General features: G+C 42.7%; 1 protein-coding gene across 1 annotated transcript in view; it reads right to left on the reverse strand.

Moving 5' to 3' along the window:
- LOC145394427 (gamma-glutamyl hydrolase A-like) overlaps positions 1 to 27507 on the reverse strand; it is a 235196-nt gene that overhangs the window by 121215 nt on the left and 86474 nt on the right. Inside the window, exon 3 of the mRNA XM_080268293.1 lies at positions 7820 to 7870. Coding sequence (XP_080124419.1) covers positions 7820 to 7870 — 51 coding nt within the window. The remainder of the gene's footprint in view (positions 1 to 7819; positions 7871 to 27507) is intronic.

The raw sequence follows: 27507 nt of genomic DNA on the forward strand, positions 1-27507 counted from the left end.
CTGGAGACTTTCCTCCTCTGCACCAGCACTCAACTGGGTCTAGGAGGAGGTCTCCTTTGACTGGCCTGCCTCTAGGTTTAGTCCCAGACAAAATAGTGAATGTGACCTACACAAAATATCTAGTGCTGAAGCCCTCTGTGGGTAAGTCGGTGCTAGATATGGACATTTTTGCTTTGCTTCGTGCCATAGTTTCTGCTTGTGGGAGCGAACATAAAACCAGTTCCCAGGGAGATGGAAGCATCCTCATCGAGGTGCCATCCCAAGGAGAGAACTCAAGATTAATGGATCTGACTGCAGTCTCTGGTGCAGTTGTTTCCTGCATACCACATGCCACTTTTAACCAGTGTAAAGGTGTGATAATTTTTTTCTCATGACCTCGTCCGATATTCCGAGGCACAATTGTTGGAGGAACTGCGGTCTTCTGGTGTGGTGGCTGTTGAGCACCTGCAGAAAAATTGATGGTGTCCTGATCCCGACTCTGGCCCTGTTTGTAACTTTTGACAGGTTGGCTTTGCCTACTTCTGTGAAGCTGGCTTGGCTGTCATTTCCTGTGAGGCCATATGTGCCCACCCCAAAGCAATATTTCCACTGTCAAGGATATGGATATGTCAGTTGATTTTACCACCGTGCACAGGTGGGCGTTCCTGGTGTGTGTGTCTCCTGTGGCTGTGGCAGACCAAGTCATACCAGTTACTGCTCAGGACCCCTTAAATGCTATCACTGTGGGGGCCCTCATGCTGTAAACTCTAGTAATTGTCCTCTCTACTGCCTAGAAAAGGAGATTTTTTTCCATTCAGACATATGAGAAAGTTTCATTTCGTGAGGCTAAGAGAGCTCTGACAGCTCAGACTCGTTTCTTCCTGCCCGGAGTTAGTTATGCTGTCGTCCTTTCTGGAATGCCAGTGCACTACCCTGTGTCTCAGAGGCTGCCTTGACCCATTTCGGTGCCTCCTCCTTCGCCTAGCAGTTTCCAGGATGCTGTCCCCAAGGTTAGTATTGTTTGTGAGACCGATGTTCACCCACCCTCTACTCCATCTGTTTCTGCCCTGACTTTAGTGGTTGACAGTTTGCACACTTCGGTGGTGGTGGCAGATGTTCACATTGACATGTCTCCTTCTGCCTATTTAAGCATGCCCGAGGCCCCACCTGTTCCTGGCAAATGTTACCATGGTTCTTCAGAGTCTTTTGAAGACCAGACACCTAAGATCTCTGTTACCGAACCTTGTGTTGACCTCTCTCCTCTTCCCCCTGCCCCAAAGGCCAAGGGGTCTAGTGAGGTGGAAGCAGAAGCTAATGGCTCACCTGTGGTCTGGTCTCCACCTAGGAATTGTGTTGGGCAGACCATTGGTTCTTCAGTTACGAAGGATGGGATATCATCCTCACAGCATTCTAGTCCTATGGACTCTCCTTCCACTTCTTCTAGGGCTTCTGGTGGTGACACTGGCATCCTAAATCAGCCAGGGCTGCCTCCAAGCCACTTTCCAAGCCAAGTGTTTTTCCACCTCAGAGGAGGAGTGTTGTAAAACTTTCACCACGTTCCAAGCCAAGTGTTACTCCATCTCAGAGGAGGATTGTTGTAATACTTTCCTCTTCCTCGTCATGTTTGCTCATGGATGCATGGCATAGGATGTGGGTTCCTGGTGCTGGGCAGTCTCTTTCTAAGGGCCTTCCTGAGCATCAGTTCTAACATGCTCACCTGTCATCATCCCTCCACTATGGGTTTTATCATCCAGTGGAATGGTAGGGGTTTACATGCTAGCTATGAGGAACTGTCATCTTGTTTCTCAATTTACTCCTCTATGCATGTGTTGTGTATCCAGGACACCACGGTTGGTGATGCTGTTCCTTCCGGTCCATCTGACTACTATGCCTTATATTCTGATCCTGTGCTGGGCCAAGGTCGTCATGGAGGTGCTGCTATCTTCCTTAGGCAGGATAATCCATACAGTCCCCTGGAAATCTCCACTCCCCTGCAGGCTGTTGCTGTCCGGATGTTTAACACCAGCAGTATATCATTTGCAGTCTCTACCTTCCTCCTACTTCTGCTGGTGAAAGGGCAGATTTGAAACACCTTATTTGTGGCCTTCCTTCTCTGTTCTTGTTACTAACAGATATGAATGGTTACCAGACGCTATGGGGTAACAGTGGGTCCAACCCTCGGTGTGTTCTGTTGGCCTTTTTAGTGGAAGATGAGGAGTTGGGCATTTTAAACTCCAATAAAATGACTTATTTCCATACCCAAAGTGGAACTTTTACTGCCATTGATTTATCCTTATGCTCAGCTGATGCAGTTTTAGATTTTAACTGAGATGTGTTGCCAGACCTGTATGGCAGCGACCATTTCCCGTTACTCTTAACTGCTCTTGCTGACGGACCACAGCCTCGTGTTCCTCGCTGGCTTCTGGATAAGGTTGAGTGGCCACTCTTCAAGGAATTAAGTATCATTTCCCTTTCTGTCGATGAGTTTGTCTGTTTTAGCTGCCCTGTTATCTATTCCAAGAAGGAGGGGTTAGTGTCCTAAATGCCTGGTTGCTTGGAGGAAATATGAGTGCAGTTCCATAGTGTGAGCCAAATGAGTTGCCTTCTCTCGACGTCGTTGCCAACGTGGGGATCTTCAGTATTTGGTGGCATATCAAAGGGCGCGAGCTTGTATGAGGTGGGTGTTAATGGAGGCCAGGCGTTCGTCTTGGATGTGTTAAATTTCCTCCATCAGTTCAAGGCCTTCCCTCACTCAGGTGCAGAACAGAGTAAGGAACGTTTCAGGAAAATTTGCTAATTCCTCCCCTCCTGTTTGTTCTGCAGCAGGTGGAACAATGGTTAATCTTTTCATTTTGCTACTGTGTCACACAAGGATACAGGTTTCTGTTCAGTTACTACCGTCGGCACCTGGAGTCCTGTGGTCTCAGGTCTGCCTCTTGTAGGGGACAGCCTTATAATGTCCCTTTTTCAATTTCGGAACTCCAGGCAGCTCTGTCCCAGTGCCATGATTCTTCTCCTGGATGTGATGATATTCCTTATGCCTTTCTACGACACCTGTTTGATGAGTCCCTTTTGTTTTTGGTTTCAGTGTTTAATAAGATCTGGTGCTATGGTGAGTTTCTGGCTGGTTGGGTGTTGCTGTAGTTATCCCCATCCCTTAGCCAGGAAAAGACCACCTACAGCTGACAAATTTGTGACCCATTTCTCTGACTTCTTGTTTATGTAAAGTTCTGGAGAAGATGGTCAGTGTTAGGGTCTTGTGGTTTTTGGAGAGAGGTGACTTCCTGTCCCCCGTTTAATATGGTTTTCATAAAATGTGATCTACCTCTGATGCGCTTTTGTCCTTGAAATCTGTGTGTGAGGCTTGCTTCATTAACCAACACCAGGCTACGGTCTTCTTCAATCTGGAGGGGGCTTACAACACTGCCTGGCGTAACAGCTTTTTACTTTCTCTTCATGAGTTTGGTCTTCGTTGGCATTTGCCTATTTTTATTTAACGGTTTTTATCTAACCGTTTATTAAGGGTCTGAGTAGGAGGAGTGCTTTCTAATGCCCACGAATTTCAAGATGGGGTACCATAAGGGAGTATCCTTTGTATTACTCTTTTTGCTGTGGCCATCAATAGTGTAATCAGTGTGTTTCCTGATGGTGTTCAAGGCTCACTATATGTTGATGACCTCTCAATTTCCTTCACTGCATCCATAATGTCTCTGATAGAGAGGAAGTTGCAGCTAGCTATTAGCAGAATTTCTGAATGGACTGAGTCTCGTGACTTCCGTTTTTCATTAACAAAGACAGTGGCTAGGCATTTTTGTCGTTTTTGGGGAGTTAAACCAGACCCTGACTTGTATCTCTATGGTTGGAGAATATCCTGTGTGGAAGAGACACGGTTTCTGGGTCTTCTGTTTGATAGACAACTAACTTGGGTTCCTCATATTCATTTTGTGAAGGCAGCTTCAATTAAAGTTTTGAGTCTTTTGATGGTTTTGGCTCATACCTCTTGGGATGTTGAATGTCAGACCCTGCTCCTCTTGCACAGGTCTCTTATCCTTTCTAAACTTGAGTATGGGTGTGCGATCAACTCCTCTGCAACAAATGCCCGTCTTCGGTTGTTAAATTCTGTGCATCATGCTGGTGTATGTCTAGCAATGGGGGCATTCAGGTCATCCCAGATTTCAAGTATGTTGGTGGATGCTGGTGTCCTTCTTTTGGATTTACGTCGCCAGTCATTGATGATGAGGTGTTGGTATCATTTTTGCTGCATTCTGGACTCAATTTCTTGTGCCATCATCACCCAGGATTCCCGATCATCTGTTTGTGTCACCCATCCCGGTTTTCCGAAGCCCTTTGGTTACAGAGTCCAGTCTGTTATGTTAGCCCTCTCTGTTCTGAGACTGGCAGTTTGTCCCCATTAGTTCCCCAGGGTGGGTTTTTGACTACTCCCTCATATTACATTCTGTAGGCCCATTCTTGGAAAAATGGGCTTACCTCCCTCTTAGGTGTCCCAATTTCCCTTTTTGGAATATGCCTCCATTCAAGAGGGCTCTCTCCCTGTCAGTACTGATGGATCTACGACTGATACTGGAGTAGGCTTTGGTGTTGTCTTCCCTTCCTTCAGTAGGGGGATAGCCTTCCTGGTATTGCTTCAATGTACTAGGTAGAACTGAGTGCGATTTTATATGCTCTCATAATAAATTTTACACTCCCCCCAACTTGCTTTTATAATTTTTGGTTACTCTCATAGTGCTGTTTGTGCACTGAGGTCTTCTAATGCATCCCATCCACTGGTTTCATCAATTTTAGAGCAGCTTTTTCTCCTTGACCATCAAGCACATTTCTGTTGGGTTCCCGTGCATGTTGGTGTGGTGCGCAATGAGAGAGCAGATATTTTATCTTAGCTACGTCTTTCCAACGGCCCCCTGCCGTCTACCTGCTTCACGCTTCCAGCGTAACAACTTCCTTGTAGTCCGCGATTCATACATGTTGGCAGAGACAGTGGGATGGTGTTGCTCAAAAAAGCTAAAAGAAACTTTTCAGAGAGTGATGGTGCTGAGGATTCTCCTCTCCATGCCTCTGCGACTGGAGGTGGCTCTTGCCAGGCTTCGCATTGGGCACTCTTGGCTTACACATGGGTTTCTGATGAGTGGTGGGACTCAACTGTACTGTAATGATTGCCTTGTTCCCCTCACTGTCCATCACTTGCTGACTGAGTGTCCAAGTCTGGGGAACCTCCGTCATAGAGTCCTCTGTAGGCAAAAGGGGGCAGATGGTGCCTGCTGTCTGTCCTCGATGTTTGGTGGAGCCCCCGGCGATTTTACTAATGTTTTTAGCTTTCTCCAGGAGGCGAGCCTCCCTCGACTTCTATAAGTAATTGATATTTTATAAACTATTCTTTTCTTATTTGCAGTGTTTCAATTTCTAACAACAAGTATTAACTTTATATTGAATAAGTACCATTTATTTGTGATGACTTTTACCATGTTGTTTGGCGGCATATGACCTTGGCAGTTGCGCCGCCAGATTTTAATGATAGTCAATCAATCAACCCCCCCCCTTCCCCGGGGGGGACTCCGAGGCTTGATGATGGGATGCCATTTTTGCTGAATTTTGAATAGGAAGTGTGGTGTGTAATGTGCAAGTAGTTTGGTGTTGACAGAGAAACTTGTATAGGGAAGTTTGCTGGCCTACTCTCTGTGTTACAGATTCACTGAAAATGTTCAGCAAAGGGGGATGGTCAGGAGCTGATGAAACGGAAGTTCCATCCACCCTGGGAGTAGACCTACCGCCCTGCTCGACTGGTGAAGCATAAGGTGAGGGGTGATTCATGGTGGTGAGGATGAGACGAGGAATGAATGGTGAGGCGTGGGTTGAGGGGCGAGGCGTGAGGTGAGGGGTGAGACACGGGGTGAAAGGTGAGACATGAAGTGAGGCATGGGGCATGGGGTGAACGATGAGATATAGGGCTAAAGGTGAGAATGGGGTTAAGGGTGAGACATGGGGTTAAGGGTGAGGCATGGGGTTAAAGGAGAGGCATGGGGTTAAAGGTGAGGCATTGGGTTAAGGGTGAGGCACGGAGTTAAGGGTGAGGCACAGGTGAGGGATGAGGTTTGGAAAAAGGTGTGAGACATGTTACTGGTGAAGGGTGAGACAGTGTGTGATGGTAATGGACTAGAATAAATGGAAGAATGTCAAAGTCTTACGAAGGTAACGGCGTTTTATATTTGTTTTCTTTTGTTCATGGCGTTGTTGTCCCCCATAGTAAGCACAGAAGTTGTTTAACGCCGTATTTTTATATCATTTCTGATTTATCTAGACCAGGGGCTCCCAACCTGAATGCCATGGCCCCCTGAGGAGGAGTGGGGCATGGTGTAAATTCTAGAGGGCCATGGGGCAAATTGAAAATTATGAGTTGGAATGAACTGGATTTTGCCTCATGGCCACGATCGTTTCACGTCCGAATATCGTCCTGTTCTTGGACAGTGGGAAGGGGGCAGCATTCACTAGCTGCCTATAGCAGAGATCAGTCTATGCAGGATCCACAGGTTTCTAGTGCTCATAAGTACTGTAATGTACGCTTCTTATGTTTATGGGAATATGGTAGAGTTTATGGCAAGGATGACAACGGTATGCTGTTTATGACGATGTGACCACATGACTATATTTACACATTGTCAGTGTGGATATGACTGACTACCGGTACTTGCTGGCAATGACGCACAATACAGTGCTACCTGTGTAGGGGTGTTTCTTTATTACGTGTGAGCAATGACATATCAAGGTAAAAGAGTTATATTTACTGCTTGTTAGCGATGATATGTCTATTTAAGAGTGTTTTGTAATTACGTGTTAGTGATGACATGCCAATGCCAGGTGCTACATTTATTACGTGCCAGCAATGATATGTCTACGTGTGAGTGGTATATTTATTACGTGTAGCCTATGTCAGGGTGGAGGTGGTAATGCGGAGTTATTTTACCACGAAATGAAAATGATATGGCTGTTAACTGGGTGGAGAGACGCAAATGCGACGTCCACACAGGAACTGAACTTCCAAAGTAATACCCGCTCCTCGCTGTGGCAAGGCGCTCTCAGCTGCACGGGAACATCGGTTCAATTCGCGGGACGGCCCTGCAGGAGCGGCTGCTTGCCTACGGTTGATGGGCCTGCTCGATCAGACGGACTTGGCTAGTACAACAACAAGAACTTCATCTGTTGTTTCAGATAAAACCCTGAGTATTACAGACATGCCTTCTACTGCAAACCTGAAATTACGGGTTCAGCATGAAGGAGGAGAAAGTATATTAAATCAACACTGTACCTGGCCAAAAGAAGCCACAGTGTGTGCTGTTTCCCAAGGAACTAAGTACTAAATCTACGAGGCCATCATAGTTGCAGTTTAATACGACTTTCGTGTGTTCCTGTAGCTGCTGCACGATTGCATTAATTATTACTACTAATAATGGAAAATAAAAAGATTACATATAGTGGTGTGGGCCACAAAGTTTATCATATTATGGTCAAAAGGACACAGAAGACAAAAGATTAGGAACCACTGATCTAAACGATTTCATTATGCATAGACAGCCATTTCGAACAGCAAGGTTATGTACTGAAACTGACTCCACCTGATCTTTACCGGGAGGCGTTCCTAAGCGGAAAAAAGTAGCCTGGCAAAAAAACAAACAAGCAAACAACTAATGACGTACTCGGAATGAAGGAGTTAGAAAGTGTGCCAGTGTTGCTTATGAACTGTTTTCTGGAAACTTAAAAAAAATTACATTAGTATGATGTTACGTGATACAATATTAAACTATTATTTAAAAAATAAAAACAAACTTACCCACTGATAACGTTGAAAATTCCTCGATAATACTCGTCAGGCATATTGATCCTGTAAACAGTAAAAAACAATTATATATCACTAGTGACAAGAAAGACAGGATAATCACATAAGCACAAGTTAATCATGTTAATATGCAATTTTATTAGTAATTTTCATCAGCATATTCATCCCAACCATAGCTATCATTGATCAAATAAATGAGTTGAGGTAGGATTCAAAAACAAAGAAAATACAAATGTGGTAGAAGCTCCAAACATAACACATTATAGAGTGAGTCACACAGTCAGTTACACACCATTCAAGCCTGGGAAGTCTTGGGAACTTCTCAAGATGAAAACCATCAGCACAAACTTCTTTATAGTCAATTGATATGCATCAGAGGGATATAGTCATTCCGTCGACTACCATTTAAAAGAAGTGCACAGTCTCTGTCACCTGCATAAGAACTATAAATATTTCATCCTTCAACTTCGATGTGTTAGCAGTTTCTCAGCTGTCTCAGCTTCCCCCCCCCCCCCTCTCACTCTCTCTCTCGCTCGCTCGCTCTCAGTTATCATAACCATTTCTTCCCGTATCATTTGAAACGCGTCCCCTAAAATGAAAGAAATGTCAGTCAATATCGAGAATATACTAAAAACAATCAGTCATCCGAAAAAGGGTAGCGTGGCTGGAAAAATTGTGTAGCATGGTCTGGGATGCACGGGTGGCTGGGCTCTTTGCCGGCGGACACGAGTGGAGAGAGAATATGAGAGGAGAGGGTGCGTGGGTGAATGTCAAGTGTGAAGAGGATAGCCTGCTTGGGAACTGCCGGTGAGATCTGCCAGTTTATCAGCACGAAGGAAGTATGGGACCAAGATGTGTGTGTGTGTGTGTGTGTGTGTGAGAGAGAGAGAGAGAGAGAGAGAGAGAGAGAGAGATTTTAAACTGGTTATGGTCCTGTTGATCAATGAGTATCGGAACTAGGAAAAGCTAAGCCGGCCAGAGATACTTGCTGTTTCGACGGCCTCCAGCCGTTCACTAACATGGACAACAGTCAGTACAGCAACAGCCACGCCCACCGGCTGGTTTAAGAGCCGCACATTTGGCGTTGCTCTGTGACCTCGACCTTCAACAGAAGAATCTATAAATCGAATGAGTCATTCTGTCTAACCCCTCCACCAACTTCAGGTCAAATAAGAGCAAAATTGTTTTGAGTTGACTTTGTCCAACAACCTTGACCTCTGACCTTTCCCTGTGGCCTTGACCTTGTTTTTGAAATCGAATCTTTTGATTCTTGATTTAACCTGAATCTTTTTACGAAGTTCAGTGTCCATCGATTACAACCTGTTTGACCTCAACTTGCCATACGACCTTGACCTTTGACATTCTTTTCATTAACAAAAAGTCAGCCTCTTGCACAAGTTAAGTTTTCTGTAAATGTTTTTTTTTTTTTTTTTTTTACTTTCACACAAATACGAAAGTTACGACCTGTGCCCTCTGCCCTTGACCTTTGACTGATAGTTCTAATAACTTCGTTCTTGCTTAATCCTTGACTTCCAGCAAGTGTGGCCCAAATCAGATCAAAACTATTTGAGGTGACCTTGCCTTGTGATCTTGACTTTTGATCTTTCTTTGTGACCTCGATCTGTGACTGTTTGTTATCGAAATCTAATCTTTATATTTTTCTTTTTTCCTCAGCCCTTCAACACTGTTTTGTTTACATTTCGATAAAATATGTTTATGTTGATATTTCTGTGCGAGCTTCACACTTGACTCAATGTTCTAAACCAACTGGATTACTCATAAGCTGACGCTCAACATTTCCATCAATTTACTTAAAAATCGAATCGAAACTTTTTGAGTTTTCTGTTAAAACAAACACACACACACACACACACACACACACACATATATATATATATATATATATATATATATATATATATATATATATACATATATATATATATATATATATATATATATATATATATATATATATATATATATATATTTATATATATCTCTATTTATGTCATCTATGTCTCTCTCTCTCTCTCTCTCTCTCTCTCTCTCTATATATATATATATATATATATATATATATATATATATATATTTAAGTATATAAAGCAAAGCATACAAACAAACACTGGTTTGTGCCCAGATCCAAACATAACACCTGTTCTTGCTTCACAAGCGCTGGAGTAATGAACATGAACAAGCTGAGCAATATTTTTGTGTGCAACAGAACTACTTTTGAAAAAAAAAAAAAAAAAAAGTAGGTACGAAGATCTAGGCAGCCACTAGCTTCATCACGGGATGAATATTGTACTGAAGGCAACTCTCAGATTCTACATGGGTCTCCTCCATATATGATTAAAGATAGTATTACCTAAATGATAGGAAAATAATAGTGAAAAGGAGGGGGATTCGACCAGACACTGTGTGTCACAGCAGATAGCAAACATCAGTTTGATGAGCAATAGGACATGGGTCAACCTTGGTAAGCCTAACAACCATTCTGGATGACATAGCATGGTGCGATTCTGAACTGGTTTAGGAGGCCGCAGTGTATGATGGAAGGGAAAAGGAAGATGGACAGCATCATAAAAAAAAAAAATCAATAAACAATACTTGCAAGGTGTTTGCCCGAGCAAATTAGGGGTTGCGTGTAGAAAGGGCCCAACACGCTACCCCCCACCAAACCTGTTTTATTGCATGTAACACTATTTTCACCCTTCATCTATGCGCTGGGCTAGGATGGAAGACCCTTGCTCCACTCGACCTATGGCTCATAGTCCATACAAACAACGTGTGAATCGACCTTAGAGGCTGGGCGGTGGTTGTCCCAGGCAGCCTGCATATAGGCAGGTCCAATATCTCGTTAACTCAGTGAGCAGTGCGGAGGACAGGAGGTGGGGGGGTGGTGACGGGGAGGTGACATCATGCTCGGCAGGACTCGTACGCCAATCAGCAGGCTGCTCGTGAACACCCCCCCTCTTTCACCCACTCATCGCCCTGGATGGAGCCCAGGAACATGCCAGTCTATTGCTACATTGGCGTCTGTTCACGTGCGCATAATAATAGTCACACTTTTGCACTTATTACCCAGGTTTACTGTGGTTTATTCTCAGAAAAGAAAGCGAAAAGTAGGGCAACAGTTTTTGTTGAATACACTCACACAGAGGGCGAATGCAAGAGAATAAAGGACACTAACAACAGGACTGTAATGTTATTATTCATAGTAATACTTTTTATTATTATTATAAGACTAGTATTGCCTTCATTATTATTGTGATTGCTATGTTGAATACAGAGTAACTGTGAAAACATTAATGATGAATGGACTGACAGGGACAGACAGAGGGAGAATGGGAGAAAATGGGGATAATAAGACCACCACTGTATTACTACTCTGATTATTAGTATTGTTTTTATTAACATGTTTCAAAACCATATTATTATGCATATGAACATGTACCACCATTTATGAACCAATACTGTGCCAGAAAATACACTCAAAGTTCGGTAATAGGAGATGGGAACAATTTGGATTTTATAAATTTTTAAGTATTTAGTTTTTTATTACGCAACAGTAACATAAGTTTCTGAACTAAAAAAGTACTAAAACATTTTCATTTTCAAAAAGTACCGGGATGCACTTCAAGCTTAAAAAAGAAAAGAAAAAAAGAAGGTTCTAGCTTTTAAAGTACCTGAGTAACAATCATTTTCATGTTGCCAAACACTGACTGCTTTATCTGGCAATTTTTAAAAGTGGCATGTTGGACATCTGTGCTGGTGAGGGGTTGGCAATAGCGAACACCTACTTTCGTCATAAGATGATCCACCAATATACATGGGGAGTAATGAGGAGGATGGATGGTGAACTTGTTGAACGAAAGGCAATGATAGACTACATGTGTGTGGATGAGCGAATGAGAAGACAAGTGTTGGATGCAAGAGTGTGGAGAGGGTGGGGGAATGGAATCTCAGACTATCACTTAGTGATGGCCAAGGTAAAGCTGCAAAGAAAATGGTTGAGGAGATGAAGGGGAAGACAGGAGGAAACAGCTCCTGTGAGAAGAGTGGAGAATTTGCAAGATAGTGAGAAAATGGCAGAGTATAAGAGAATAGTGGAAGAAAGATTGGGAAGGTATATAGCTAGAGCAGATGGAAGGGGTGGAAGAGGTATGTAAGATATTTACGGAAGAGATAGACGCAGAGTGTGAGGTGGTTTGTGGAGTGAGGAGGAGATGCAAGGGTGTGCAAGGGACATCATGGTGGAATGATGAGGTGAAATGAGCTGTGGAACAAAAGAAGACATATAGTGAATGATTAGGGAGTAGAGGTAAAGGAGAAGATGAGAAAGAAGAGAGAGGTGTATGTGAGTAGGAGAAGGGAGGTGAAGAGACTGGTGAAGGAGAGTAAGAACAAAGTGGATGAGGAGCTTGGGAGGAATCTGAGTGTGTAATGGAGGGAGAGTAAGAAAATGTATTGGAAGGAGGTAAAGAAAGTAAGGCAGTGTGAAAGGGGAAATAGTAGGGGAGTGAAAGATAGGAATAATAGATTGTTGGTGGAGAAGAGAGAGAAATTGAGGAGATGGAAGGAGCACTTTGAGGATTTGTTGAATGCAGAGAGTGACAGCAGTGTGAGTATAAGTGGTTGGGAAATGGCTGGGAGAAGAAGAGATGAGAGGAGGGAGGAAGAGATCAGTAGGGCGGAAGTAGTGGAAGGAATGTAGATCAAGTTGGGGAAGGCCCCAGGAATTGATGGAGTGTGTGGTGAAATGCTGAGGTATGGGGATGAGATTGTTGTGGAGTGGATATGGAAGTTGTGTAGACTGACTTGGGAAGAGGGAAGGGTTCCAGAGGACTGGAAATCAGGTATAATTGTTCCTTTATACAAAGGAAAAGGAGAGAGAGAAGTATGTGATAACCATAGGGGTATTTGCCTTCTTAGTGTGATTGGTAAAATATATGGTAGAATACTTATTGACAGGGTTAAGCATATGAGAGAGGAGGTAGCTGGAGAAGAACAAGGGGGATTTAGGAAGGGAAAAGGGTGTGTAAATCAGATAATTGTTCTAAGATGTTTAGTGGAAAAGTATCTAGAGAAGGGAAAGAAAGTGTATGCTGCCATCATGGACTTGGAGAAAGCTTATGACAGAATAGATAGGCAAGGTATGTGGAAGGTATTAAGAATATATGGAGTGGAGGAGAAATTGTTGAGTGCTGTGAAGAGTATGTACGAAGGAGCTAGGGCTACGGTGCGAGTGGATGGTGAGCTGAGTGAGTACTTTGATCTCAATGTGGGACTGAAACAGGGTTGTGTGATGTCTCCATGGCTGTTTAATATATACATGGATGGGGTTGTAAAGGAGGTGCAAGGTAGGACAGTGGATATGGGGGTGGCTCTAATGAATGAGGGTGATATTTGGAAGATTCCGGTGTTGCTGTTTGCTGATGATACAGTATTGTTGAGTGAAGATGAATGGGAGTTGCAAGGTTTGGTGAATGAATTTGGGACAGTGTGTAGGAGGAGGAAGCTGAAAGTTAATGTAACAAAAGTAAAGTTATGGTGTTTGAGAGGAATGAGGTCACAGAATGTACAGTGAGCTTGGATGGTGAGGATTGTCACGAATCAATTCGCGACATTTCCTTTTTGTGAGAAGCCACGAACTATTAGTGGAAAACTCACTGTGTATCGCTCAGTTAACCGTTTCTCTCTCCATTCCGGGGTATACTTTTCAAATAATTCGTCACCGTTTTCAAAAAGTGACCGATTTAATGCACGTCACTAAGTGCGCTACTGAGCGATACAATTATTTCTTTATCGTTTGCCTCTGCTTCATTCAACCGTTAGCCACGCCTTCTTCCGGTGGCCTGTGCGTCCTGCTTAGGCATTATTTGAATTCAGTCTAGTGGCGGCTTTGACGGAGAGAGGTACTGTGCTCAGAAGTGAAGAGAGGTCAGCTAGCATCCCAAGCTCCACAGAGTATCAGTTTCTTCAAACTCCCACCCCCTGGGTGATACAAAGTATTCATCGACTGGTATTTCCTTTGTGTATTTCCTAGTTTTAAGAGCTTAGTTAAGGTGTTTTTCCTAGGCGTAAGTATTTAGCTTTTGTGCGAGTGAGCGAGTGCGTCTCATTTAATTTGATTTGAAATGTAATGTTAAATTTATTTTTGTGATTAATAAATTTAACAGTTCTATTTCTTGAGCTTAATGTAGAGTAAATCTTGTTTCATTTCTCCATAATTAAGCTTATTTTCCATATAGCTCCTAGCTTGCATAAACGTTTGCTTTCATAACTGGTACTTAGACCAGTCTTGTTGTATTAACTTAAAATCCGTTGTGCCAGGAGTTAATGCATCAGCAAGAACCTGATGTTATTATTATTAGTATTAGTTATTTATTGTCAGGGGTGATGTAACTTTCTCCAGAGGCTAACAGTACAGTAATTCAGCAATTGTGAGTAATTAGTCTCTGCTGTGTACTGTTGAGAAAGTTTATAAATTCTCGTTCTTAGAGAATCGTGCACAAGCCAGCGTAAAGTAATCGTTGCTTGATGTAGCAAGACAATCATTGTCTCTGCGCTTCAATATTATTGAATATAAATATCAATTTAAATAATATTTAACCATTTATATCAAAATTACAGATCTATTTTAAAAACCCCGTGACAATTGGCGACCTCATTCCAGGATATTAACTCCTAGCTCTAAAGCTATTCACGAGATAGTGCTCACTCATTCATATTTAGGTATTTATCATTAAAGTTTATAGGCACAAGCTTACTGGTGTTTACCCTTAATTTAGCAAGTGAATTTTGCTTTATAAATCAATAGAGTACTTAACTCTAGTTTATTTTTGGTAACGCCAGACGATTTTACTCGCTCCTGGGAAGTCGGCGTACCCATTGTGTTTATTATTGAGTCTTCCCAGTCATTTACATTTTTGATTTATTTTTGCCAGTTAACTAGATAAGACTGGTCACCACTAGCTTGTGTCTGTATTCTTTACTTGTGTTTATTAGTATTCGTCGCTAAGCAGTCAGTACTCAATTTCGGTTACTTAGTAAATTGAGCTAGCATCATGGCTACAGCTGTATATGTACAGGAAGCCAAAGATATTGGTCTCACAGACCCAGAGAAAATACAGAGTTACGTTCTCTCACGGTTCAATTACGAGCAAGAACGTGAGAAAGATGCTCGTGAAGAGCGTAGGATTCAGCGCGAATGCGAGCGAGAACAGCGTGAGGAACGTGAAAGAGAGCGTGCTTATGAACAAGAGCAGCGTGAGAAACAGCGCGAATACGAGCAGAAACAGCGCGAGCTCGAGTTAGAAAAAGAGCGAGAACAGCGCGAATACGAGCAGAAACAACGCGAGCTCGAGTTAGAAAAAGAGCGAGAACAGCGCGAATACGAGCGTGAACAACGAGACAAAGAACGAGAACATGAACTTGAAGTGCTGAAGCTCAAGCGAGATTCCTTGGCTTCAGACACGTCTGGTGCAGTTGGTCAAAGCTCCACGAGCGTTCTCCCTGCACATGTCCTGGCGACCCCACGCATCAAGCTTCCTTCATACAAGGAAAGCGAGCGAATCGAGCCGTACATAGCTCGTTTTGAGGACATGGCAGACTTATATCAACTGGATGAGGCAGCTAAGCGGCTTCAGTTTCTTAGCCTATTTGAGGGCCCTGCCCTCGATATTCTCCACAGAATTCGTGGAGACAATCTCACATATGAGATGATGAAAGCTGCACTCATTAAGGCGTATGGTCTCACAGTAGACGACGCCAAAGTTCAGTTCATGCGAGCTCGTCTCCAAGACAAGGAGACAGCTGTTCAGTTCCTTGATCGTCTCACAGCTTACTTAAATGAGTGGATGGAGAAAGATGAAACTCCTTCCACGCGTGAGGGGATAATTGACCTTATGCTGCGTACACAGCTAGAGAGGTCGTGGCCTGCTGAGCTCATAGCACAGCTTAAGATCTGCCAGGTGAAAGATGCCAGCCAAATGGCAGAGAAGGCTGACGCATTCTTTACTGCATACGGGTATCAAGCTCGTAAGCAAAACACCTGGAGCAGAAAAGATACTGCCAAGTCTGGGAAGCCGTCTCAGACTGAATCCCAGCACCAAGGCCGTTCTCAGAGTAATGGCCAAGGTCCAAAACCGCAGTGGAAGGACCAGGGGCAAAACACTCAGAAACCTGAGTGGAAGAGGTACAACAAGTACCCTAACCAGCAGCAGTATCAGCCACGCAACCGACCGACGGGACAAAGTTTTTCACCACCAACTCAAAAGAGGCAGGAAGCGAATGCAGCCTTCATTCCTCAGCAGCAGCCTGGTGGTCACGTCCCTACCAGTGTGGGTACTTCCCCACAGTTCACTAGTCCCACAGTGACAGTGAACCCCCCTCCACAGATGGCCAATGTTCCATCTTCCCAATATAACCCTCAAGGCACAATGTTTGCCACATCAATTCAGCAGCCTCATGAGTGGCTAGCTGCTTCCTCCACAGGCCCTCCCACAGGTGACAGTACCTTCCTTGTTCAGCCAGGGTTTGTGGGAGGCATTCCTGTGAAGGTCCTGAGAGACAATGGTTCCTCAGGTTGCTCTGTCAAGCAGAGTCTAGTTCGGCCTGAGCAGTATACAGGTCGACAGATCCATGCAAAGCTTATTGATGGATCAGTGAGATTGTTCCCTGAGGCATGTATCCAGGTGGCATCTCCATTTTATACTGGTACGACATTTGCGGTTGTCATGCCAGAGCCTCTATTTGACTTTATAGTAGGCAATATTAATGGAGTCAAGGATAGTTGCTCCAATGACGCTACTCAGACTTCGGCTGCTGCGGTAACACGAGCCATGACTGAGGCTCCAGACTGTGTCACCCCAGTGATCATTGAATCGCCGCAAGATCTGATGTGCAGTCAACTTGTTGTACAAGAACAACATTCTGACCCGACACTTGCTGCCGTGTGGAATAAACAAAAGGGTCGAGTGATTAAGTATTCACGGGGAGGTCGAGCCAAGTTCCTTCGCAAACAAGGACGGCTCTACCGTGAGTCACGAACACCCGAGGGCGAGGTTCGACTGCAGTTTGTCGTTCCCGCCAAGTACCGCCCAGCAGTGTTACAATGGGGTCATTGTCCAGCCTCAGGAGGTCACCTGGGCAAAAGGAAGACCCAGGGCCGTATCCGAGCTGACTTTTTCTGGCCAGGGATGGGACGAAACATAGACAGTTTTGTCCGTTCCTGCAGTGTGTGCCAAAGTATCACCACTGATCAGGGACATGTCCTTCCTGTGCCGTTCATAACCACACCTGTAATCTCTGAGTCAGTTGAGAGACAGGGTAGTGGTGAAGTGGGTGCAGACCTGATGTCTCGCCCATTGGCCCCACAGGACACAGTATGTCCAGGGCCTGTACATGCATATTATGTACCTTAAGTTAAGGGGGAAGTTGAGAGGCGACTTGAGGCTATGGAAGACCCAAGTTTGCATAAGGATTCTCAGCTTCCCGGTACTAATATATGTACCGTAAGTTAAGGGGGAAGTTGAGTGGCGACTTGAGGCTATGGAAGACCCAAGTTTGCACGAGGATTCTCAGTTTCCCGGTACTAATAGAAGTACTGTAGGTTAAGGGGGAAGTTCGAGAGAGAACTCCGCAGTGGCGACTTGAGGCTATGGAAGACCCAAGTTTGCATAAGGATTCTCAGCTTCCCGGTACTAATAGAAGTACTGTAGGTTAAGGGGGAAGTTCGAGAGAGAACTCCGCAGTGGCGACTTGAGGCTATGGAAGACCCAAGTTTGCACAAGGATTCTCAGCTTCCCAATACTAATATAGTATTGTAGGTTAAGGGGGAAGTTCGAGAGAGAACTCCGCAGAGGCGACTTGAGGCTATGGAAGACCCAAGTTCGCACAAGGATTCTCAGCTTTCCAATACTAATATAAGTATCGTAGGTTAAAGGGGAAGTTCGAGAGAGAACTCCGCAGAGGCGACTTGAGGCTATGGAAGACCCAAGTTTGCACAAGGATTCTCAGCTTCCCAATACTAATATAAGTATTGTAGGTTAAGGGGGAAGTTCGAGAGAGAACTCCGCAGAGGCGACTTGAGGCTATGGAAGACCCAAGTTTGCACAAGGATTCTCAGCTTTCCAATACTAATATAAGTATCGTAGGTTAAGGGGGAAGTTCGAGAGAGAACTCCGCAGAGGCGACTTGAGGCTATGGAAGACCCAAGTTTGCACAAGGATTCTCAGCTTTCCAATACTAATATAAGTATCGTAGGTTAAAGGGGAAGTTCGAGAGAGAACTCCGCAGAGGCGACTTGAGGCTATGGAAGACCCAAGTTTGCACAAGGATTCTCAGCTTTCCGGTACTAATATAAGTATTGTATTGTAGGTTAAGGGGGAAGAGAGAACTCCGCAGAGGCGACTTGAGGCTATGGAAGACCCAAGTTTGCACAAGGATTCTCAGCTTCCCGATATTAATATAAGTACTGTAGGTTAAGGCACAGGTTGAGGACCCGTGTGTGGTTCGAGGCTATGGAAGACCCAAGTTTGCACAAGGATTCTCAACTTGCCGACCATAATCGTGTGCTATAATTAATGGCGACCTCGAGTGTACTTTTCATAGCATGTACTGACTGCTAGCCAGAGAGAGTAATTGTAACATAATAAGAATTTTGTCTCATTGACACTTTTGATGCTCCACCTTAATTGGTTTTGCAGGTTCAGCAATGGGTGTAGCAGTTTTGCTGTGCGGGCCAGCTGATCGTCTGCCGCACGCTGCCGCCTCTTCTCCTCTGCCTTCGTCGTCGCCATATTATTTACTGTGTCATTTTACACGTAGGTACAGTTACACTACAACTGTCACACCTACACCGCGTATTACATACACCACGCTACACAACAATTAGTTGTCAGTGTAAATGTAGCGAATTTTCGCTCAGTTTGATCTGAGTACAGGATTTTCACCGTCGTCACGGAGTTTTTCCCTCAAGCTTGCTTCTATTAACGTAAATACGAGGTTTTTTCACTCACTGGCGACTGCGATTTTCTCCTGTAGCAGGATAGCACACACACCACAGTGTGAATCTTGTGTGACTGAGTTAGGATTTATATGTATGTATATTGAAATCATTCTTCTGAAGGAAGAAAGATTTAATTTTCATGGGGCGTAATGTCACGAATCAATTCGCGACATTTCCTTTTTGTGAGAAGCCACGAACTATTAGTGGAAAACTCACTGTGTATCGCTCAGTTAACCGTTTCTCTCTCCATTCCGGGGTATACTTTTCAAATAATTCGTCACCGTTTTCAAAAAGTGACCGATTTAATGCACGTCACTAAGTGCGCTACTGAGCGATACAATTATTTCTTTATCGTTTGCCTCTGCTTCATTCAACCGTTAGCCACGCCTTCTTCCGGTGGCCTGTGCGTCCTGCTTAGGCATTATTTGAATTCAGTCTAGTGGCGGCTTTGACGGAGAGAGGTACTGTGCTCAGAAGTGAAGAGAGGTCAGCTAGCATCCCAAGCTCCACAGAGTATCAGTTTCTTCAAACTCCCACCCCCTGGGTGATACAAAGTATTCATCGACTGGTATTTCCTTTGTGTATTTCCTAGTTTTAAGAGCTTAGTTAAGGTGTTTTTCCTAGGCGTAAGTATTTAGCTTTTGTGCGAGTGAGCGAGTGCGTCTCATTTAATTTGATTTGAAATGTAATGTTAAATTTATTTTTGTGATTAATAAATTTAACAGTTCTATTTCTTGAGCTTAATGTAGAGTAAATCTTGTTTCATTTCTCCATAATTAAGCTTATTTTCCATATAGCTCCTAGCTTGCATAAACGTTTGCTTTCATAACTGGTACTTAGACCAGTCTTGTTGTATTAACTTAAAATCCGTTGTGCCAGGAGTTAATGCATCAGCAAGAACCTGATGTTATTATTATTAGTATTAGTTATTTATTGTCAGGGGTGATGTAACTTTCTCCAGAGGCTAACAGTACAGTAATTCAGCAATTGTGAGTAATTAGTCTCTGCTGTGTACTGTTGAGAAAGTTTATAAATTCTCGTTCTTAGAGAATCGTGCACAAGCCAGCGTAAAGTAATCGTTGCTTGATGTAGCAAGACAATCATTGTCTCTGCGCTTCAATATTATTGAATATAAATATCAATTTAAATAATATTTAACCATTTATATCAAAATTACAGATCTATTTTAAAAACCCCGTGACAAGGATATGGAGAATGTGAGTGCATTCAAGTACTTGGGCAGTGTGATGAGTATGGATTGAACTTTGGGGGATGAAGTGCATGAAAGGGTACAGCAGGGAAGGAAGGTTGTTGGTTCACTGAAAGCAGTGATGAGAAATAGGGAGGTGAGTATGGAAGTTATGAAGTCACTGCATGATAGTATTGTGATCCCTACCCTGACGTATGGAAGCGAGGCGTGGACCTTGCAAGAGAGGAACAAGTCAAGAGTGACAGCAGTAGAAATGAGTTACTTGAGAGGAGCATGTGAGTGAAATGGAGGGACAGGTTGACGAATGAAGAAGTGATGGAACGTTGTGGGATGGATGTGGATGTGGTTGAGATGATTAGGAGAAATACACTGAGGTGGTTTGGACATGTTGAGAGAATGGAGAATGAAAGACTGACTAAGAGGGTGTATGTAGGTGAGGCGGAGGAAGGGAGAGGGAGGGGTAGACCGAGGATGAGGTGGAGGGATGGAGTTGAGAGGTATATGAGGGAGGGGGGGTGAGTTGGGGGGAGGGTAGTCAAATGGTGGGTGACAGAGTGACCTGGAGACGTTTTGTCTGTGGCCACCCTTTGCGGGATTAGGACGTCGGGCTATAGATAGATAGGTAGATAGTGTTGGACCCTTTCTACGTGCAACGCCTCATGAGAAAATCTGATGACTCTCTACGAACCAAAAGTGAACGTGGTGATTATGAAGTGTGTTATAAAGCGTTACGTGGAACTAGGAGATGTACAAAATAAGACTGGAGGAAGGAGAAAGGAGTGCTGAGATACTGAAAACTCTGTATAACACTGAGTGCCAAGGACGGTGATAATTTTGAAAACGAGCCTCCCTGTGGGAGAGTAGGTAAATAGTTGTTTTTTAATATAAGAGTGGAACTGGTGATACAGCCGAGAAGCAAGACGAAGTCAGTTCATGAGGATTCCAATCTGAAGAATTCTAATGTAAAAGGCCACACAGTCAAGGAAGGCTCCATAGAACACAGGACTGGCAGCCTCACAAGTGGCCCACGATCTACTAAAATTTATTGAACAAGGATCATCAGGCATGCAAGTTCATCAAAGGATTACGTCTGGATTGTGGGTTGTAAAGGAATTTTGAGGTAATTACGGCAGTACAAAAAGACGGAGTTACGGGGTGAGAGTAGCACAAAGAAACGATGACAGTTGTGGCCAGGTAGACAGACATAGATACTGGAAGAAAGTTGATTCTGAAGTGCAGCAAGAACGTCAGCTGTGACTAGGCAGACCATCTGCGAGCAAGATTATTAGCATATTCCATAGGATTTACATGAACAGGAGGGACGATGGACTGATAATCTTGAACAACCCTATTAATGAATCCTCCTGTACACAAAGTAACTGTTTTAGACATATTATTGTACTCCGGTGTGTTGTAAATTTTAATATTTTGCTAAAGCAGACGCAACATTAGATCATGCATTCACGGTATCACATTCTTTTAAATATATGTGAGAAACTGACCAACTCCTGCTTTGAAATATGACCAAATAATATTACAAGATTTTTCAAATTTTAACAGTTAGTCTTGTGAACCCCCCAAATTATATGAAGGGTTGAGAGGAAATCGTTGAGCAGGACGATAGGTTTTAAAGTGTTGTCTGGAAAAGTGCTGAAAGGCTAATGCAATACCTTTCACATATGGATGGTGTGCCATGTACGGCTCGGATTTGACTCATCTTAGAAGACAGGAAGATAATGTCAAAATTAGGACAACAGACTGGGGTTGGTGGGGTTTTTCCATGCTAAATGTTATATGAGCAGTAGGTTGTAACAGTTCCCCACACGGGTCAATTACGACAAGTTGGGATCGATACTACGACACAGCAGAAGCAAAAGTTTGACCATTAATATAAGGCCATCCACTCACGTACTTCCAAAAATACAGAGATGACAGAGGAGCAATAAGTGACAGTATAGAAAATTGTTATATTTGTTGGCAAAATAACTTCCGAGTTAGAATGAAAAATAAAAGAAAATCCCAATCAAGAGGCATAGGTACTAGTAAAAATCTCCAAGTGTTCTACGCAAACAGCAGGACTTTATCAGGCAAACTAGATGAACTAAGGGATTTATTTTGTACAGAGCAAATAGACGTGGCCGTTGTTAGCAAAACATGGATGAATACAGAGACTGGATAACTTTTAGGAGAATATCAGATACTAGGACATAGGTTCTTAACCCCTTAACCGCGGGGCGTCACTTTCGTGACGCTTGGGAGCAAGGGATCATACCGCGGGGCGTCGCTTTTGTGATTCTGTGTTATTTTGAATTCACCCGGGCTTTCAAGTGGGGGCTTGTATCATCTATCAGTACTGACAATGTCCAACACTAGTCAGCACTCCTAATCTCATCTGTACTCCCATCCATTGTTGACAATTTAGCCATTTCTCCCCGTTCTTGACTCCCCTCCCTACCCCCACTCCATTACCCTATCCTCTCGCCTGCCCGGCCATGCTACGCTAAGTAAATCTTCCCTGGAATTTTTCACTGATTTCATCCATTGATATAAGCCCTATGTCGTATTCTTATACCAAATAATATATACAAGAAAGAAATCAGGTAAGTGAGAGTGCCATACACCTGGAATTGGCTAATTATCACCTGACAACACCTCACGTGCACTCGTTCGCTAATTTTCGCTGTTTTTTTCCCCTTGAAATATGCCGTATAATCTATTTTCGTAATAAATATACATGTAAGGAGAGAAGGGAGAACCCTAAGTGATATTTACATTCACCTGGAACTACCTAATTTATAATGTATTGTCTACATTTCCTGCCAATCATATCAGTGCTACACAAAGCTGTTTCAAGATTTAACATTGGTAGCTCTGATTATATATCTCCTAAGTAGGCCTCTAATCTATTTTCGTAATAAATATACATGTAAGAAGGGAAGGGAGAAGCCTAAATGATATTTACATTCACCTGGAACTACCAAATTTATAATGTATTGTCTAGATTTCCTGCCAATCATATCAGTGCTAGGCTTAGCTGTTTCAAGAGCTACGTTGGTAGTGCTGAATAACCCTCAAGTAGGCCTCTAAACCCGGGCCGGCCCTCCTAGCAGTTCTCTCTCAGATTCCGAAGAGGAGGTACGGCTCATCCTCTTGCTGACTTCAGGGCCTTTTTTCACCCCCATGCAAGGGCCCTGTGACCTTTACCCCCTACTAAACCTCGTGTGGAAAGAGGTAAAGGGCTGACAATTGATAAAAGAGTGACTACGATCTTTCTATTGAGTAAAACAGTGCAAGTGGAATTGTAAATAATGTGTAAATAATGTGTAAACAGCAAGTGAAAGTAATGAATGTAAATATACGTGAACAATGGAAAATAGTTTTATAAGTTATTTCAAGTGACAGTGCACAACACAGTGTAAATAAAATAGAAATGTAAATAACGTAAATAAAATAGAGAACGTAAATAGAAATGTAAATGAGTAGTATTATAAGAATACGAGTATATACCCTAGGAGTAATGAAAGTGAAAGTTTCACTCTAGCATGTCTGAATGCTATGAGTTATGAGAGTGAAGATGAAAGTGACATTCACTCTCAGTGCCAGTATACAGGACGAGAAAGTGAATGCTACGTATTTTACTGAAAGAAATTGAATCCCTACAGTGACAATAAACTAATACTACTGAAGGAAACTTATGGATAAAGACTGTAGATATATATAAGCGTTATATAGTAATAGAAATATAAAGTGTGAGGGGTTTTATGAATAATAAATGACAGACTACCATGAGCGAACTAGTGCCAGTGCGACGATCAGACGCGCTCGTAATTTCCATTGCTTTCACAGTGTTTTTTTTTTTGAGTATGGATCCCAAACTACTTGAAAATTGTAGAATAGTGTTTATAGTGTTTGTATCTGGCTGTGGTAATCATATTACGGGTTGTCGGGAAGTGTAAAGTGGAGACTTCGTTACCCTACTTCAGAGGTCTCCACAAGTCCTACGGTAACCGACGAAGGCTCAACAATCATTCCAGGAGAAAGCTGAAGGTATGTGCCATAAGCATATGTAATTTTATTATTCTAGGACTAATAACTGATTTTTGGCAAATATTTTTTGAGAGTCTGTCGGAGCCCAAATAACCCCGCGGCACACGCAAGTCATTGGTAAACAAGCCCGCGGTGTAGGGGTTAACCTGGGGTCCATGGACGCCCAAGGGGTCCATGGATGGGGTTCAGGGGGTCCGTGAAGGTCAGAATAATTGAGAACAGTATAGCGATATTGCGTGATGCCGTTTTGGCATCATTAGCTGCCCTCCCCCCCAAAAAAAAAAAATCGAAGTCTTGAATAATTCTTGTGTTCGCTGACACAAGCCTATCTACCCTCGTCTGGCAAAGCGAACTATGGGTGCTCTGATTCCGTTTGCCACTACATGCCTTTGTGAGTCAGGGTTTTCAGCGATTTTTTCTATCAAAACGAAAAGTCAAAATCAACTGGATGTCACCGGTGACATGCGTGTTGCCTTGTTAAAGACCACTTATTCAGGCCAAACAACAACAACCCTCTCATTGAAATGAACTTTTGAGCAGAATTAAAGCTTTGTTTTGTTTAATTTGCACAGGTTGGATGCTTATTTTTTCATCGAATGGCAATTAGTTTTTGCATGAAAAAGAGTGAGAAACAAAATTTATTGTAAAGACTGTTTTATACTTTGTGTATGTCATACACTGCGTGAGGTAGTTTTCAATAAAATAAAGTATATTACTTGCATGCAAAATGCTGTGGTTATGTGCTTGTGTGCATTTGTGTAGGGAGGGGGTTCATAGCTTTCACCAGATTCTCGAAGGAGTCCGTGACTCAGAAATGGTTAAGAACCACTGTACTAGGATTTAATATTTTTAAGTCAAAACATCTGGGAAGAAAGGGGCCGGGTTGCTATATACGTGAATGGTTCATTAAATTTTCTAAAATTATATATTAAAGTAAACAGGGGCACGGAAATGGTCTGGGTGAAAATTAGTATCAACAGGGAGAGATTAGTCTTCGACGCTATTTATCTCCATAGTTAAGTAAATAAGATAATATATACCTTTGCAAGGAAATTAGGAAGGCAACATAATCCAGCTTAGCAATTATCGTGAGGGATTTCATGGGCAGACTGGCAGAATCAAACATGGGGTGAAGTCTGAGAACTTTCTAGAGACAGTACTGTACAAGATAAGTTCCGCAATCAGTTTGTCAGGAAGGTCACTAGAGACAGTACTGTACAAGATAAGTTCCTCAATCAGTTTGTCCGGAAGGTTACTATAGGTGAGCTAGACTTGGTTTTATCTAACACAGAAAACATCATTTACGATAGAAAACATGGTGGACGACGTGGTGAATATAATCATGAAGAAATTTAAGCTCAACTTTAGTTAGAATAATCGCTATTCTGCAAACTGTTCAACATTTCCTAATGCTCGTCTAGGGGATTTCGAAGGATTAAGAGCTTATCCCAAAAGCGTAATCCATGAGCAGACTGGTTCCATGAGGGAGAGTATGGTCACTGGTGAAGCTCAGGTCATAAGAGATGGCCAGGAAATTAGTGGCAGTGCATTTCATGTCACAGAGAGAAATTCAGGCCAGGTACCAAGTAGCCGTTCGGTCAGTGAGAAGATCAATGAATTAGTAAATATAATACACAGACGTCAGGATAGATATATCCCTTAAAAGGCACTTAGAACAAATAAATCAGCGCCGAGATGGTTAAACGACAGATAAAAACTTTTCGTCGGTCAAATAAAAGAAATATGCAGAGAAATCAAACGGGGAGAGGAATACTTACGCAAACGGTACGCGAATTTGAATATGAAAGTAAAGGAGACAGGGAAAGTAATGCGAGGTTATGGAATTAAGGTTGCATGGGAATCGAAAGAAAACCACATGCATGTTATCAGCTTATCTTAGAACAATATATAACATCACCTGTGACGATAAAGGAATGTGCTCTGCCTTAAATAATTATATAGTATCAGTATTTACCAAGGAAAATATCAAACTAGTCCTGCAAACAACACTTACCTAACACCATGATGATAGACAATATTCTTCATAAAATAACTGTTCGTAAGGATGATATACAGAAAATAATAAAGTAAGACCTCAAAAATCTCGACGTCAGGGAAACATATATGCAACAAGTATAAAAGAGACCAAGGATGAATTGTCAACCAATTACAGTATTATTAAATATTTTTTTAAAGTTTGGGAGTCGTTCCAGAGGCATGGTAGACGGCAAACGTAGTAGGCTACCTATTAAAAATACGACGTTATAATTCAGTTGTGTCGAATTATCGTCCGATAAGTCGAACATCAATAGTAGAAACAATACCAGCGTCAGCTTCATCGAACAAATTAGGTAGCAAATACAAAAGTTTACTTAATGAGTTTCAGGGCGGATTCATGCAAGGACAATCCTGCCCTCAAACTTACCACTTTTCTAAGAGGTCTATGAGGGGGTAGATACCGATAAAGCTTGCCATATTATTTTTTTATAAGTATTTCGATAAAATCCCTATAGGATTTTGACAGGCTGCTTAGTAATATAGTTGCTGGCCATTCAATTGAGAGATTCAAGCATAGACTAGAAAGGCATGTCAGATTAGGGTTGGATGTAAAAAAATGATCCTAGTTACTAATTCATTCTTATTCCTTTTCAGGTTTCACCACGATAGTGTCATTTCTTTCTTCGCACTTTCCTATAAAATTTCCAAGTCAGGTTTTCTATACTGAGTGGTGTTTCTTCTCACATTTTCCAATCGGACTCGGATCCCAATGGAGGATTTGATGCGAGGGGAAAAGCCTTCATCTTTGCTGTCTTATTATAGTAGTTGTTTCGTCACACTCTTGCAGGAGCTGCAGCAGGTATCCTCTCTTCTTATGGTCTTAAGTTCCAGTTTGGAATCACGGGCCATTACCACTAAAGTCACTATAAATGTCGCAATCAGCACCACCATCACCATCACCAAAACTTTTACCATCAAAACAACTGTCACCAGCACCACATCTACCACCATCACAACAGTTTTTATCATCTCAAGTCACCAATAAAAAATTACCAACATCACCACAACTATCATCATCACCATAACTACAACCATCATCACAATTACTACCATCACCACAGTTACCACCACTAATATCACAACTATCATCATCAGTCTCACAATTAACACAACCACCACGAACAACAGTTATCACCACCAGCACCAACACAACTACCATTATAAGTCATGCACAATAGCAGAATTAAACAATAATACACCTTTTCCTTCATCTTTGTTACTATTCTCTCCACTTCAAGTGGCTGTACACTGAGTGACAAGACAAACAGTTTCCTGTAACCTGGGAAATACTTTACAACTCTAAGTGACAATCATGTAACCAAATCGAGTGGTGATGTGCAACCTACAATG

The sequence above is a fragment of the Coenobita brevimanus genome, chromosome 27 (genome assembly GCF_032717465.1).
Source record: "Coenobita brevimanus isolate Jiangsu-jjx chromosome 27, ASM3271746v2, whole genome shotgun sequence".
Classification (NCBI taxonomy): Eukaryota; Metazoa; Arthropoda; class Malacostraca; order Decapoda; family Coenobitidae; genus Coenobita; species Coenobita brevimanus.